We start from the raw sequence: 17,274 nt of genomic DNA, 5'->3' as shown, positions 1-17,274 counted from the left end.
AGTATGGAGACAGGTTTCCCCTAGTGGTTTTACTGCTTGAGATTCAACCAAACAGTAGGGGCCCTCAAGTAGAGTACTCTTCTTAATGGGATCATAGCAAGTTAACTAGGCTACTGACTCTGAGGCCCTTATAAGCCTAGCCAATAAATTAGCCCTTGTTCCCACAAGTTAGCATCCTTCCATCTTCTGTAGCATTGTCAAGTCCCTTCCATCCAGCATTGGAGTCTGCGGTTTCCCTGTAATTGGGTTTAGCATATAATTGCAAATCACCTTTTCGCTGCGGGATGCTAAATATTCATTGCTTTTTATTTGAAGGTTGGTACTTGCTAGTTGCAGTAAGACAAATTATTGGACATAAGTGATGAAAACACATGTAGTCGATGTATGACACCATGGTGTTTATCATCGCAGGCGTAAGCCTGCCTCTGAGTTTGGGAGCTTCTGGTGAAAAAAAATGCAGATTAGTAGGGAGCTTAAACCCATCAGTCCTCTACAGTGGTCAACTGATAAGGTATAATCGTAGGTTTTATTTTGAGAAGCAACCAGTTGGCATTGTGTACTCAACATTTTCTTTGAGATTCAGCTTGGCAAATTGTAATGATATATTTTATGAAGACAGACTTTCATCCTTTATTTTGAAAATCCACATATTTTCAGTTAACCAGTTTTTGACTGTTCTTTGTACACCATGAAATGCAAACACGGTTCTCCTTATTTTACTGATGAAAGGATCATGGGGGGGCTCAGTTGTTCGCAAGAGAACTGATATTACCTTGGTTATCAGTATTGTCAGGGTTATACTGGATGTAAGTTTAGAAGACAAAAAGTTCTTGCTTAACCCAGATGAATACAGAAGTATTCCTATAAGAGATTATCATTGGGTAATGGAGTAATGTATACAAGAAATCAGGGGCACGCTGTGCATCCACTTCATCAGTAATGAGGAAAAGAATGGTCTCTTCCTTCATCTAGTATTATTTTTTTCTTAATGTAGAATTCTTGTTAATGTTGAATGTTTTAATGTAGTCATTTGAAGATGGATTATATTCTGTATGTTTTCCAGGGCATGCTTAAAGTAATCTTTATTGTTACAGGTGGTCCTGGCAGAGTTGTAAATGGAGCCTTTCTTGTACTCAAGGGCCATCGCTCCATAGTAAACCAAGTCCGATTCAACCGGTACAACTACATGATCTGCTCCTCTGGTGTGGAGAAGATAATAAAGGTGAGGCATGAAGATGGAGAGAACTTGTCCACACAGCAGGCAAAACATCACATGATTTGGTTAGCTGCTTACAACGCACTTGTTAAAGCACACATGTAGTGAAGTCTTGTGAATTGCTTTATGTTGGTGGAATGCACTAGCAAGTTTTCTGATTTTGCCACTTTTGTCAGACTATTTCAGTTTATTACACATTTATTTATTTATTATTTTATTTATTTAACATTTGTTTATTAACAGTTGTTTACTGGGAAAGTCTGACTGGTACAGACCCCAATTTCAGTGGAAGCCTGGGGAGAAACACTCCAGAAGCATGTCTTTGGAATGTGGGAGGAAACTGGAGCACCCGGAGGAAACCCACGCAAACGCTGGAAGGACGTGTGGACTCCGCACAGAAGGCACCCCAGCTGAGAATTGAACCGGAGAAACTCTTGCTGTGAAGCGACAATGCTAACTGCTGCACCACTGCGCCACCCAGATAATTACCGTTACACCCAAACTATTACCTCAGATAAGGTAATGGTTTCCGCAGTTTACTTGATAGTATGTAATGGGTTAAGGTCCTCTACATATGATGTTTAAGGGTCTTCCTTTGTACTTTTCACCATGTAATGTCTTGAGTATATAACCAAAGTGTAGTGGTCGTATCTGTTTGTTAGTTTTTTAATATTGGCTCTGTACACCCATGACCTGCAAGCCATTTAACCCATTTATTTTTCTGGTCCCTAGCATCCTGACATACTTGGGAGAGGAGGCAGGAACCATGGATTATAATCATCATCCATTAGGGTGGGGGGAGGCAGGAAGATTTTTAGATGGTTATAACAGCACCTCCCCATCCTGATGGCTTAGGTGGTGCACTGCACTACATTCTCTGTTGCGCTAGTGCAGATGCACACTTGTACACATTTCTATCTTCAACTGGATTACAGTGCCCTCCTTGACTCATGTTCTCTTGGGTCTGTTTTGCAGGAGTTGCACTTCAAGCCCCCCCCCCCCCCTGATGACACTCCTGCTGCACTGCTCTACCCATTTCCTCCCACTAAGATTGGGGGGGGGGTGCATTAACCATTCAGCCCATCCCTCCCTGGCTAGCTTGTCTAGCATCTGGGCTACTAGTTATCACCTTTTTTGTCTGGGGCATATTCAGAGCAAAAACCTGTATGCTGAGGATCCTATTCAGATGAACTTAAGTAATAAAACAGAAGTTTACTTGAAGAATTGTGTTGTATTTTAGATAGATTTACTTAATGATGATAAAGCAGATTATAATGAGACTTATTTTATAGCAGATAACTTTCTGAATTAATGGCAGATCAAAATCACTGAACCCAGAAACTATATAATTAACATCTGTGGCCCTTGTTGGTTGGTGTTTAACTGGTTTTGCCCTCTATTCTGTTTCTTTTCACCTTTTTCTTTTTTGTCTGTAGATCTCATGGGTGTGCATGCCGTACTGTGGTGTAAAGTGGTATACTTGAGAGAGCACACTCAACCCCAAAGCCCACTAGTTATTTTCTGTTTACACACTAATAATTGTGTCAGTCTTGACTTGTGTCATGAAGTTTTATTCATTGCCTGTAGTACAGACCCCCTTATTGTTCATGATACCACCAAATAACTGGTCAGGACCCACATCAGCATTCTTTCTTCTGGGTGGGAAAAGAACATGGAATGAAGCATTGTTGTAAGTGCCAGTGATTTAAACCAACCACCCCTATTAGGTGTACAATAGAGATTTTTTTTGACTTTGCTCATTGCCTAGAGAATGGTAGTGGATGCAATGGTCTAGTGGTGTGGTCAGTTGAAGGCTCCTTTGTACAGACTTGGGGGCTTACCCATTCACCATCTAAGGACTAAGTGAGGGAAGAAGTCTGTCACACCATCCCAGAAGTAAGTGTGTTGTAGTAACAGCCTGCCTTTCTCATCACAACCTTACTCTCAACTAGCCATGGAGTGTGGTTCATACTTGATGTTCTTCGTGTTTCACTGTTGCAGTCATTACATTTGGGTAATCTGCTGGCAGGTTGCCCTCAGTCGACCTGAATAACAAAGTCTTGGGTCCTGCGTCAGTTGCTGTCTCCTCTTCCATAACGTCAGGTCATCATGGGTATAAAACATGCAGCCGATGCCATTTTATTCAGTCTTTCTTGCCACACGGTGCCCGAAGCAGAAGCATTTCGCTAGTGCCGGTCGGCCGACTCCTGAAATTTTCGTATTCGAGTTTCAGAACCGGAGTCTTCAAACTAAAGCTAAGTGGGAATCATGCAGAAGATACCTCCGCTTCAAAGCAGGTTTTTTGCATTACCAATTCTCTGCACTGCCCTTTGTCTTATCTACTGTACCCAGGGTCTTTACAAAGTGCCTGGCACCAGTAATTGCATTCTGCAGACAAAGAAGCATTCAAATTTATCCTCATCTGGACTACTGTCTCATTCAAGCAGAGGACAAGGACACTCTTCAACATCTGGCGTTTGTAAAACGTCTTCTAGCATGCCTAGGGCACAACATAAACGAAAAATCACAACTAGTACCCTCTCAAATAATTACATTCCTGGGTGCAAGCTTGAATGCAACTGCCCAGATGGCTTACCTCACGCCAGACAAACAAAGGCAACTGACGACATACTTCAAACAAATGGCAACAAAAACCCAGTTATCTGCAAGACAAATTCTGCAGGCTTTGGGGTTCATGGCATCCTGCATTCTTCTATTTCCATATGCGAGACTGCATATGAGGAAACTTCACTGGTACCTAAAAAGTTTATGGAGTCAACATTGTCACAGACTGGAAACAATGATTCCTCTCATTCCCTGCCTACAACAGGAGTTTCTTTGGTGGGCAGAGACATGTCACCAAAACAAGGGACTGTCATTCCCTCTACCCCTTGCCACCCAAACCGTAACTACAGACTCATCAGACTATGCTTGGGGGCCCACCTGGCAGGGAGATGCATTCAGGGCAAATGAGCCCAAACCAAATGCATCTGCATATCAACCAGAAAGAGATGCTAGCTATTCAGAATGCTCTGAAAGCCTTCAAGGACTGACTTCATCCAGGACAACTACCGATAAAGGCGGACAACACCACAGTTATGTGGTACATAAACAAGCAGGGGGGTACAAATTCCTACCCCCTTTGCAGACTAGCCATGGCCTTGTGGAACACAGCCTTGACTTACCAAATACATCTTCAAGCTCAATTCCTGCTAGGAAAGCAAAATACTCAGGCAGACGACCTAAGCAGAAATCGTACGGACCCGCACAAATGGAAACTGGATCCACAAATCTTCAGCATGTTAACACAGAAATGGGGGAGCCCAGACATAGCTCTATTTGCCTCTTCCCAAAATTATCAGTTGGACAAATTCTGCACAAGAACTCATCACAAAAAATCATGGAAAGTGGATGCCCTATCCTTCAGCTGGAAAAACCTCTCAGTCTATGCCTTTCTCCCTTTGCCTCTACTCTCCAAGGTCTTACTAAAAGTCAGACAGGTAAAACCAAAAATTATCCTAGTTGCTCCGGACTGGCCTTGTCAGCACTGGTACCCACTTCTAAGGAATATGTCTCAGCTTCCTCCGTGGTACTTACCTCAAATACTTCATCTACTGTCTCAGCAGAACTATCAAATTCTGCACACTCGGCTCCAAACTCTGAATCTTGCAACATGGCTGATCAACTAATTATTCAAACAACACCTCTCAGTAAATCTGTGATGGATGTCATTTTGGAAGCCAGAAAGGCCTAGTACTAGAAAATCTTATGCTGATAAATGGAAGAGATTCTGTGCTTGCAACCAAGCACAAGGAACAGACACAGCAAAGCTCAATATTTCTCAGATTTTACAATATTTGACTGAGATGCTTGACAAGGGCCTATCTTTTTCTTCAATAAAAATCCATGCCTCTGCCATCTCAGCTCATTACAACACAGAGCCTCCCCTCTTTTATCATCCTCTGCTTAAACAGTATCTTAGAGGGGCCAAAAATTTAAGGCCTCCCAGAAGATCACCAACTCCTGCATGGGACCTCAATTTGGGACCTCAATTTTGTGCTGGAAAAACTCACCCTACCTCCTTTTGAACCAGCAGCTACTGCAGATATTAAATTTCTATCCTGGAAAACAGCTTTGCTCTTGGCAGTCACGTCAGCAAGAAGGGTTTCAGAACTACAAGCTCTCATGGCAGTGAACCCTTTTGTTATATTTTACCCGGACAGGGTGTCCCTCAGGACCAATCCTTCTTTTATGCCTAAGGTGGTATCCAGTGTGGCTCTTAACCAGACCATTCACCTGCCAACATTTTACCCAAATCTGCAAAACAAGGGGGAGCGGATTCTGCATTCATTGAATGTACACAGACAACTAAGATTCTACTTAAACAGGACCAAATCTCTAAGAAAGTCTGAGCAATTACTGGTAGCATTTGCTGCAGGGTCAGAGGGGAAGGCTATATCAAAGCAGACTATTTCTAAGTGGATAAGCCACTGCATTCGTTTCTGCTACTTGCACCATGATAAACCTGTGCCCAAGGGGATCAGATCACATTCCACCAGGGCTGCCTCTACTTCAGCAGCTTTTCTCAGAGGGATTCCAACCAAAGACATTCTAGAAGCTGCTATGTGGAGCTCTAATCATGCCTTCACAAAGCATTATCATTTGCCTCTCTTCTCCAAATCCAAGGCAGGCTTTGCCACTACAGTTCTGCAGGGCCTTATAGCCGCTCCTAATGCTGTTTAGCTCCATCCTTCCATCAATAGCTTTGGGATTCTACCCAAATGTAATGAGTGCAACAGTGAAACACGAAGAACATAGTACAGTTGTGTACACTTACCATAAATGTAGATGTTCGAGTGTATTCACTGTTGCAGTTCGGGTTACCCACTCGCCATCCCCCTTTCTATACCTTTTCTTTCCTTCACTATACACAAAAGCCTTTGTGGTGTATTTGCTTTTAGATGAAGGTAAAGTTTATGTTTCTAAAAGTGCATTTATATATATTTACTGTTTATATATATACATATATCTATATATCTATATATATATATATATATATATATATATATATATATATATATATATATATATATTTTTTTTTTTTTTTGCTCCCCATTTGGGGGGCACCTGACATCTGGGGCAAGAAAAACTGAATAAAATGGCGTCTGCTGCATGTTTTGTACCCCTGACGACCTGACGTCATGGAAGAGGAGACAGCAACTGACGCAGGACCCAAGACTTTGTTATTCAGGCCAACTAAGGGCAACCTGCCAGCAGATTACCCAAATGTAATGACTGCAACAGTGAATGCATTCGAACATCTACATTTATGGTAAGTGTACACAACTGTACTTTCCTTGCTTTGTGAATGACAAGAATTCAAGAGGAACTGCATCCAGAGGTGTTTGCACTGCCACTCTACTGACCATTTGGCATTGGCATTGGCATTCTCCAAGGCAGTCTGATCCTGGGGTGTGGCCCCTTGAGGCAACTGGTCAGGGATTAGGGATAGTCTCATCTCCAGCAGGACTTGATGGTACTGCTTGGTTGTTGAGGTTCCATCCTGTCTCTGTTTGCCAAGGTTCACCTTTCAGGACATATTCCTTAGACAGATGTTGAACTTTAGTGGTACCCGTCTACATAAGTGGGAGAGCATTGTCTAATGTGAACATTTGGCCTGGTGCAGGCCTGCGAAGTCCCTGAGCCATTGTTATCAGGTGCTTTCCTACTGCCAGCACCCTCTGTATCTACAACTATTGCTTGTCTGTTGCATGTTCAGCCTCTTGTGCAGTACATTAATATATCTGTTCTGGAATTGGAAGAGTGGTGGGCACTCCCTCCTTGCCAGTTTCCCTCAAGGAGTCAGGGAATCTGAGATCTTTCATTCAAATACAGGTGAGGTAAGCGTCGAGAGTACTCTCTCCCTTACAGCTCCCCATGTAATGAACCCATGCTTTGGAGAAAGCTTGAGGCATATAAAGTTTAGCGTGAGCTGAACTGACCTCTGGTCTCCATTCCTGGGGAAGAAGGAGAAGAGACACCTTGGGTCCTTTAGTTGTAGAGACTGTTATCATAGATACTGTGTGTGTAGCCTGAAATCTTCCAGATTCTACTCATTTTACTCCCAAGAAGGTGAGTGCTTTCTGTGGCCTGCCATCTGATCTGAAGAGAGTGTCCTGCAAGGCGTACTAGATTGCACTCCTGAATGATTTCATCAGTTAGGCAATGGAACCAGCGAGCACTGTAGCTTGCACGTTGCACCATATAGAATTGAACTCATTTGAGAAGATTGGACAAAAATGTATCTGTGCTTCTTTGTTGTTTAGTTGCATCTTTATGCCTTATTTGCCCATCATAAAATCCTTCTCTGAAGGTCAGATATTGGAGAAGATTTCTGTTGTTTCTTCCCAAGTCTGGGCTCAAGAAAGATTTGGTAAAGACTGCCTGCAATTTCTGCCTAGGGCTGTCACATGGTCCTCTGTAACATTGCATTTGTTCTGTAGTCAGAGCAGTAGGCTTAGAAATTGCCTGGCTGAATTGCCTAGCTGAGGCTGCTCTCTTTGTAGACCATCATGATTATCTCATTTAAGGAGAAATTTTGTTTAGTTGTCTTTCAATGGAGGTGGTGGATGACATCTTGAAGGAGGAATCAAGCCTGTACTGTGCTTAAGGGTCTTTATGTTCCTACATTGACTGCTCTGTTTTTTCCTCTTCTAGGCTGAGCTAGACCCCTCACCCAAAGCCAAAAGCTGCTGCGCATACCAAGGAGGTTCCTGAAGTTTCTCACTGTCTTGCTTCCTCAGAGTTGCCATCTAAGTCGCTGTCAAATTATCTGCAGCCCTACATTCATTAAGGACAACCTATGGGATGAATAGGTTTCCAAGATTCCCCAGTCTTTGGAATTATCCCAGGGGGGGGGGGGTCAGTGGATTCTACATATGGTAATGCTGACCATGTGTTGGTATTCGCCCTCAGTAAGAAATGGTTTCACAAACTGTCATTCCAGAGCTGTTAGAACAGGCCCATAATCTGTAACTCAGATTGGATTTAGAGGCTGCCCTTCAGACAGCAGCAAGGAGTTTTAATCACCTGTTATTTGTTCCAAGGGAGATCAAGGGCTTTCTTTCCAACTCTACCTCAGCAGCTTCATCAAGCACACTATTACACCAAGATCTGTATGGCGACTCTCCACTGAGTCATACATTTGCTGTCTCAGGTTCCCTGAATGGTGTCAATGGACATGCTGGATATTTTCTGGTACATCATTGTCCAGGATCTGTGGAAGCATTTCCTTCATGTCACTCTGTCTTATCACCAGTTTCAAATAAACATGCAGCCATTTGGTCTTCAATCTGCACATAGAATGTTTACCTTTACATTGCCTGTGGTAGCTGAAGCTTTGCAGGAAAAGGGACTGAATGCCCTTCCTTACCTGAATAACTGTCTCCTCGTGGTCTTGTCAGTAAATTCCATCCTGGTGCAGATGCTTTGTTTCCTGGGAGTATCCATGGTAACTGGGAGAAATCTTTTGTGAGCCCATATCAAAGAATTTTCCCCATTACCCTGTAGCAGGAGACAAGCTGTGGTGGTGCAGCGGTAGCGATGCCTCACAGCAAGAGGTTCTCCCATTCGATTCTCAGCTGGAGCGCCTTCTGTGTGGAGTCTGCATGTCCTCCCCGCAGTCGAGTGGCGTTCGAAAGACATGCGTGAATGGGTGTGCCTTCGTTAAAGGTTGGGTGTCGGGCTGGCACCTCGGCACCATAAAAATCGACTGCCAATCATTAGCGGACCGGAGTTCTGCTGTGGCGACCCCTAACCGGGAAATGCCGAAAGAAAAACAACAAACAACCCTGTAGCAGGAGACAGTCAACTGTCTTTTTGTTTTTCCTTGCATCGGGAGAGATCTCAGGTAGCCGTGGCCTTTGCAGCCTTGTTGAAATTATGGCAGCAAATACAAGCTTAGACCACTTTGTGTTTTCTGCTCTGGATGATGGAGACTGTGATCTTAATGATGCTGTTTACATACTTCAGGATGTGAGCATTGTAAAGTACTGCGAGTTGTCTGTGACTGCAGAGCTGCCAAGTACTCGAGGTCTGTTGTTGTCAGACCTCCTGCTTCCGAGTACTTCATTGATGGTTTTCTCCACACTTTAAGAAGAAAATGTCTTTTTTTATGGTGCAACATTTAAAAAGATTGAAAATTTCATTTTATACAGACATAAAGGGAAATTCATAGGTTTGTCCTCTGGATTAGAAGATACACCGCAGATTCTGTCTGGGATACAGAATTGCCATAGTATGATCATGAACAGAATCCTGTTAATGACATTTTGACATTTTTTTTGCATGTCTGAAAACTGTATGATGTATTGGGATTGCCGTTTACACTATACATTCTGGTAGTGCACAGTTAAAGCTACATATGTTCAAGAAACCCATTTCTTCCCAATACATGAGTAATTCTTGTTAAGAGCAGAAGGCTTCTGCATTTCTATGAGAGGCAGTAACAATGGCCTGTGCTTCATAGTGCCTGAAATCTTTTCAAGGAAAGCACGATCAGATGAACAAACCAGATAACTCTAGGCCTTACTGTCCAGGTATTAAATCTACAGGAAGAAAAATGGATGAAGTGATACTGAACGTTGTTTTAGAGGTTATTGAAAGTAATTGTTCCATGCATTTTTCAGAATCACAACCTTGATGTCTGTGGCTGATAAAGACGTAAATCTGATCTTTAGCCCTTGTTCAGTCTCTGGAAAAATTATGGACCATCACAGGGAACATTTTTATGCATCATCTGTGTTTTCACTGAATGCATTTAAACTGTCCTTTATGATTGATTTCCAGCAGGCTCTAGTAGTTGAATTGTAACAGTTGTTTGAGCTGTTGGACATCCCAGAGCAAAGTTGCAGTCCCAATCAACAACTTGCATATGTTCAAAGGTAAGTACTACTCTAGTTGACTTATGGGCCATTTTAAGCCCAGCCAGTTTCCCTTTTTATGTTCAAAGTAACCTAGCCCATTTGGTTGTAGATTGCTCTTATCCTTCCCATGCCCAATAATTTTGTATCACCCCAAATGAGAATAACTGGGATCATACCATAGTTAATTTGAGGGGTCCCTTGCACGGAATAAAGGATTTAGGAACTGCCTCTGTCCATTAGTATATAGGAGGTAGTCCTGTGGTAAATTTTCTATTTCCCATCGATAGATCTAATTTGTGCTTGAAAATGGACAGGGATGATCTTTGTTTTGTGTCGATGGGGAGTCTGTTCCATAGCAGCGGTATCCTCTGCGAAATATACCTGTCTTTCCAAACCATTCTGTTGTTGCAGAAGAGGTTTGGATCCCTAGATTGAGTATTTTGATGCCATTTGGCCTGCTGATGTGCACATCATCCATCAGTAATTGGTCGGAGGATGCCTTGTATGCCAGACACGGGTCATTTCTTAGTCTGATGGATACAGAGTATAGTGACAGAGCATTGTGTCAGTCCATGTAGGACATGTTGCTTAGACCTTGTATCCTTTTAGTACTGTATCTCTGTGGACTTTCCAGTTGTGTCTGGACAGATGCATGCCAAAGGAGGCATTATATTCAGTGATTAGCCTAATGAGGGATGAGCAAAGGGGGTCAATGACATCCTTCGATCCAGACACAATCCCTTTGTTTATAAGCTGTGAAGTATAGAAGGACTTTTTTACAACAGTGAGCACATGTTTGTCAGAAGTTAGGTCACTGTCTACATAAGTTCCCAAATCCTGACAACTGGGTGAACTTTGTGTAGTGACAGTGTGGTAGATGTTCTTTGTGTTTCACTGTTGCAGTCATTACATTTGGGGTATCTGCCTGCAGGTAGCCCTCAGCCGGCCTGAATGTCAAAGTCTTGGGTCCTGCGTCGGATGCTGTCTCTTCTTCCATGACGTCAGGGAGTCAGGGGTATAAAGCATGCAACCGTCGCCATTACACCAGTCTTATTTGCTGTGCGGTGCCCGAAGCAGAAGCAGTTCGCAGGTGCCGGTCCGGCCGACTCCTGAAATTTTCATTCTTGAGTTTCAGACCCAAAGTCTTCAAAAAAAGCTAAGTACCCTGTTGGGGATCCTTTTTCTTGCTCTAAACCGATGTCAGTAAAAGTTAACAATTGTATTACCCATGGAAAGCAAATACCTCATAAAGATTTTCATTCGCACTGCATTCCTTGCTTAGGCCGAGACCACAACGTCCCTCGCTGTCGGTTTTGTGCCTTATTCAATCCTCGAACTATTCGTCGTCTGTTCAGTTTTGCATCAGACTATTTCGGTACTCTGTTTAATTATTCAGAAATGGCTTTGGTAAGTCATCTGACTACCGACATTCTGAAAAAACATAAAGATAAAGACAGAGACAGACCGTATAGGTCCAAAGCTGCCGACGACGCTTCCATTAAGCTAGTCTCCAGTTCACTGTTACTCAGTGAGACACTTTTGCAGCCCCTGATACCTGCTACTTCAGATTTACAGGCCTCTACTGAGACCCATTCGGAGTCCGGTATGCCACAAGATGCTTCTTCGACTATGGAACCTGCAGACGTCTCTACCTTGGATGGGTCCAGAGCCGCTGTGTAGGCACCGGCTTCTGAGGGTGTATTCAGGCCATCTTCTTTTTCAAGGCCTAAAGCTCGACCCACACCTAGAAAACCGACGTCCAAACCGCATGGTCAGGCCCATATGCCTAAAAAAACAAATGATAAGAATGGCTGAAGACCTTATTACTTTAATTAGGGGAAGACAGCCTTCTCCCTCTAAGAGACCTATAACTGATTTTCCTTCTGATTCTTCTTATCAGGACTCTTGACATTTCTGTTTCTTCTGATGACCAGGATTTGCCCTTATCTACCTATGAGGATTCTGATGCAGAGGACTCCATACCCTCTGCTTCACCTCCAGAAGATTTTTCTTTTGGTGAAACTTTGCACACTCTTAGGGAGCATTTCTGCTGGGAAAGACAGGATTACTCTTGACTCCAAAAAGAAGCTTAGGGAATTCTTACTCCTACCTCAACACAGGCCTTTAGCTATCCCTCCTGTACTGGACATTGTAGATGATGCCTTCCTGGAATCTAGCCTGGCCCCAGACACTTTACCTCTGGCTCCCAGGAAACCTGACAGGTATTACAGAGTACCTGACTCTCACAAGTTCCTCTTTAAGAATCCTGCTGTAGACCCAGAGACCATTTCACAGGGACCTAAAGGCATTAAGCCAAAAACCCTACCCCCTCTGATAGAGATTCCAGGTCCCTGGACAGATTGGGTAAGAAGGTATGCAATTCTGCTACTTTAGCCATTAGGGCCTTAAACTGCCAGTTTCATGTGTCAAAGTATCAGCAACATATTATTGGACTACTTAAACAGAAAATTATGTTGATTCCTGACTGTGCTGAAAATAAAGAATTGCAGGATTTAATGCATTCTGCTGAACAAGTTGGTAAACATACATTGCAATGTGGTTTTGACTCTTTAGAAGCATCTTGCAGGGCTGCTGTCACTGGGTCTGTACTTAGAAGGCATGCTTGGCTTAAGGAGCAAAATTTGCCAGATCATGTTAAAGCTAAATTACTGGATGCTCCCTTAAACCAGGGCCACCTGTTTTGCAACAAAGCAGAAGCAGTACTTAAAAAGATGGAGGAAAAAGCTAAATCTATGCAAACTGTTAAAAATTTCCTGCAGGTACAGCCTCCCAGATTTAGTAGGCATTGGCCATCTAAGAATTGGTCCTTTCCTGTCTCTTCCAGGCCTTCTCAGTCCAAACCCAGGAACAGCAGACCACCTAGGATACAGTCTCAAGGTACTCACAGATCTAAGCAGTGGGGGGCTCCTACTTCCAAAGCTGGAAGTACTGAGACACCCCGCTATGTTAAACTGCCACAATGACTTAACTTTAAACCTTCCAAGCCCTGCTCAACTGCCTGCTCCCTTAAGGGGAAAGATCGCCCTGCATGCAATAACTCATTATGACCCAGGACAAATGGGTTTTAAATATAGTTTCCCAAGTATACAGATTCCACTTCCACACCACACCTTACCAACCCCAAACGTTTGGCCAGACCTACCCCCAATTCAGTGGGCAGAGGCTCAACAGCAAGATGTCCTTCATGGATGCATCTGCAGTCATAACAAGTGGGTTGTCCTGTCATCAGGCAGCCCTTCAGTCGGCCGGATTCCAAAGTCCGGGTCCGGCTTCGGCTGATGTCGCACTCCACCCGACGTCATCTCTGTTGGTCTTCGGGTATAAAGGCATCAGCCGACGCCATTTTCCTCAGTCTTTCTTGCCGCGTGGCGCCCGAAGCAGAAGCTGTTCGCAAGTGCCGGTCGGTCGGATCCAGAGATTACTTCTACCGAATACTACTTCGAAGACTTCTAAAGCTAAGTACCCCGTTGGGGACTCTTTCTTGCCTCAGCCGATGTCAGAAAAAGTTAACAATTGTTTAAACTGTGGGAAACAAATACCTCATAAAGATTTCCACTCTTACTGTCTGCCTTGTTTAGGCCCAGCCCACGACGTAGCAGCCTGTTCGCTCTGTGCTTCTTTCAACCGACGACGCTTAGTCGTCGGTCGGAGTTTGCAGAACAGTTTTTCGGTTCTGATTTTGCGTACATTATGCCGTCGGATCCTCCGACTACCCAATCTAGCAAAAAACGCAAAGATAAAGACCGACACTCGCGGTCCGCGGTTTCGGCCGAAACCATGGTCAAGCAAACCGCGAGTGTCTCGGTTTCGCCGAAACCGAGAAAACTGAACAAAGTACAGCTGAACCTATTCCTACAACTGAGGCCCCTGCTACAACTCTTGAAACGACTTCAGAAATTTTACCCACTACGGTGGTTGACTTATCAGACACCATCCCCTTGGATGTTTCTACCCCAGCACGTGGTGCTGCTAGGCCTCCAGCAGCCATGTCCATTAAGGCCTTCGCCAGGGCTAAAGCAGCCAAGACTACTAAAACAGTGCCTGTTAAACCACCCACATCCAGGCCCTCTTCTAGTTCTCAAATGCTTACTTTGGCAGAAGATTTAATTTCTTTAATTAGAGGATCTCAATCTCACCCAGACAGGGCCTCTCAGCCCCCAGAGAAGAGACCTAGGGCAGAGCCCCGAGCCAGTGTCCTCTGATGATTCTGCTGATGAATCAGACATAACTGACCAGCCAGAGGCTCCCTTCTCCAATTTTGAAGATTCTGATGCTGAAGAATCCATCCCAGCTGCTTCCCTCCAGAAGAATTCTCCTTTGGGGAAACCTTGCATGCCATGCGAGAACAGTTCCAATGGCAGCAACAGGATTTTTCAGACTCCAGAAAAGACTTAGGACTTTTCTGCACCTCCCACAGCACAGGCCCTTAGCTATACCCCCTGTTCTCTCTGTGGTGGATGATGCTTTCAATGATGTTTGCTCCGCTCCAGATTCTTTACCACCAGCCCCTGCCAAACCAGACAGATTTTACAGGGTGCCAGATACTCATCACCACCTTTACAAGGCTCCACTTGCAGACCCAGAAACTATATCCCAGGGCCCCAAGGCAGTAGCGACCAGAGCTAAAAACCCTATTCCTTCTGAAAGGGAAGCAAGGTCATTAGACAGATGGGGTAAAAAGGTCTACACTGCAGCTACTCTCTCAGCTAGAGCTTTAAACTGTCAGTTTCACATGATACAATACCAAGAGTTTATGCTGGATCAGTTAACTAAAACACTAACCACTGATGAATCTCTTGATAAGAAATATGTATTAGAGATGGTAAATAACATACAACAGGTTAGCAACCATTCCTTAAAATGTGGCTATGATGCACTGGAGGCTTCATTTAGATCAGCCATGACAGGCACAGTGATAAGAAGGCATGCATGGCTAAAGGAACAAGCTTTACCGGATCATGTTAAAGCTAAGTTGCTAGATGCTCCTATGGACAAGACAAGTTTGTTTGGTACATCTACCCAGCAGGTTATGAAGAAAATGGAAGAAAAGGCAAAATCTGTTCAAACTGTTAAAGATTTCTTGCAGGTTCAACCCCCAAGGTTTAGCAGGAACTGGCCTGCCAAAAATTGGTCCTTTCCTGACTCCACAAAATTTCAAAGGGGCAGGAATAGACGTTCCAGAGGCAGAAACCAATCCAGAGGAGGTGCCTACAGAGGAAGACAGTGGCAAGGTAACAACAGAGGCACAGACACAGCCACTGCCACTACATCAACACAACCACAGTGACTTAACCCTAAATCTGCCTACCAGGGAACAAATAGCAGCTCCTCTAGGCGGAAAGTTAACCTTATTTTCAAAGAACTGGCACTACATAACAAAGGACAAGTGGATTTTACAAACCATAGATCAAGGTTACCGGTTTCACTTCCACACTTTTCCAGTCAAAAGAGGAATGCCAAATCTACCTCCAAATCAAAAAACAGAGGCTCTACGCCAGATAATGGAGTTAGCAAACATGAGAGCTGTGGAAAGAGTGCCAACAGCAGAGCAAGGAAAGGGGTTCTACTCCAGACTATTCCTAGTTCCAAGAAAGGAAAAAAGTTGGAGACCAATTCTCGACCTGTCCACCTTAAATACATACATCATTGTCCCAAAATTCAAAATGCTGACCCTACAGCAACTTCTTCCCATGCTGGGCAAGGAGTCTTGGCTGGTAACTCTAGATCTCAAGGAGGCATACCTGCACGTCCCCATTCGGCCAATCTGCAGAAGATACCTCAGATTTCTTGCAGGATCAGAGCACTATCAATTCTCAGCATTGCCTTTTGGCTTATCTACTGCGCCCAGAGTATTCACAAAATGCCTGGCATCAGTAATCGCCCATTGCAGACTTCAGGGAATTCAAATTTACCCATACCTGGACGACTGCCTGCTACAAGGGGACAACAAAAGCAAGCTGACAACAGACTTACAAAGGGTCATTTACTTGCTACAAGCACTGGGATACACAGTCAATTTACAAAAGTCAAGGCTGATACCATCCCAAACAAGGACATTCTTGGGCGCGGAATTGGACACAGTAAAACAAATGGCATTACTGACTACAGAAAAACAAAAAGAACTCCCTCTATACTTCTTGGCACTAACAAAACTGAACAAGTTAACAGCAAGAAAAGTACTGCAGGCCTTGGGCTTCATGGCATCATGCATAATCTTGGTTCCATTTGCCAGACTACATATGAGAAAACTACAGTGGTACCTAAAGAATTTATGGTCCCAACACAGACACAGTCTAGAAACAGAAATCCCACTAATTCCATGCTTAAAACAGGAGTTCCTATGGTGGGCTCAGGCATGCCAGTCAAACCCAGGCCTACCCTTTCGCAGATGTCAAGCAAGCCAGACCATCACAACAGACGCTTCAGACCTAGGATGGGGGCCCACATGCTGGACAAATGCGTGCAAGGATTGTGGACACAGGATCAACTTCAACTGCACATCAACCTAAAAGAAATGCTGGCAGTAAAACTGGCAATCCAAAAGTTCAAACCATTTCTCAAAGAGGGCCAGTTGATGATAAGGACAGACAACACCACAGTCATGTGGTACATCAACAAACAGGGAGGCACTCATTCATACCCCCTATGCAGAATGACCTTGGAGCTGTGGACCCTGGCACTCAGCTACAACATCCAGTTACAGGCAATATTTGTACCAGGGAAAGACAATACCCTAGCAGACATATTAAGCAGAACCACTTCGGATGCCCACGAATGGAAGCTTCACCCGGACATCTTCAAGACCATCTCAAAGAAATGGGGAATGCCACAGATAGACCTATTCGCATCACCTCTCAATCACCAGCTCAAAAATTCTGCACAAGGACATTCCACCCATTAGCATGGAAAGTGGATTCGCTCTCTTTCAACTGGAAAGGCCTAACAGCATATGCATTCCCGCCTCTTCCTTTGATACACAAGGTACTACTGAAAATCAAGGAAGAACGTCCAAGGATAATCCTGATAGCTCCAAACTGGCCAAGACAACACTGGTACCCACTACTGAGGAGCATGTCTCGAACAATATGTGGACAATTCCCTGATGCCTTTGAT

At 43.9% G+C, this 17,274-nt stretch overlaps 1 protein-coding gene across 1 annotated transcript in view; it reads left to right on the top strand.

The window, feature by feature from the left end:
- Positions 1–17,274, top strand: part of DCAF5 (DDB1 and CUL4 associated factor 5) — a 686,846-nt gene that overhangs the window by 557,297 nt on the left and 112,275 nt on the right. Inside the window, exon 8 of the mRNA XM_044073987.1 lies at positions 1,095–1,222. Within this exon, the coding sequence (XP_043929922.1) occupies positions 1,095–1,222 (128 nt within the window). The remainder of the gene's footprint in view (positions 1–1,094; positions 1,223–17,274) is intronic.

Source organism: Protopterus annectens, chromosome 6.part0 (genome assembly GCF_019279795.1).
Source record: "Protopterus annectens isolate FY-2018-M chromosome 6.part0, PAN1.0, whole genome shotgun sequence".
Taxonomy (NCBI): Eukaryota; Metazoa; Chordata; order Ceratodontiformes; family Protopteridae; genus Protopterus; species Protopterus annectens.
This window is presented reverse-complemented; position numbering and strand designations above follow the sequence as displayed.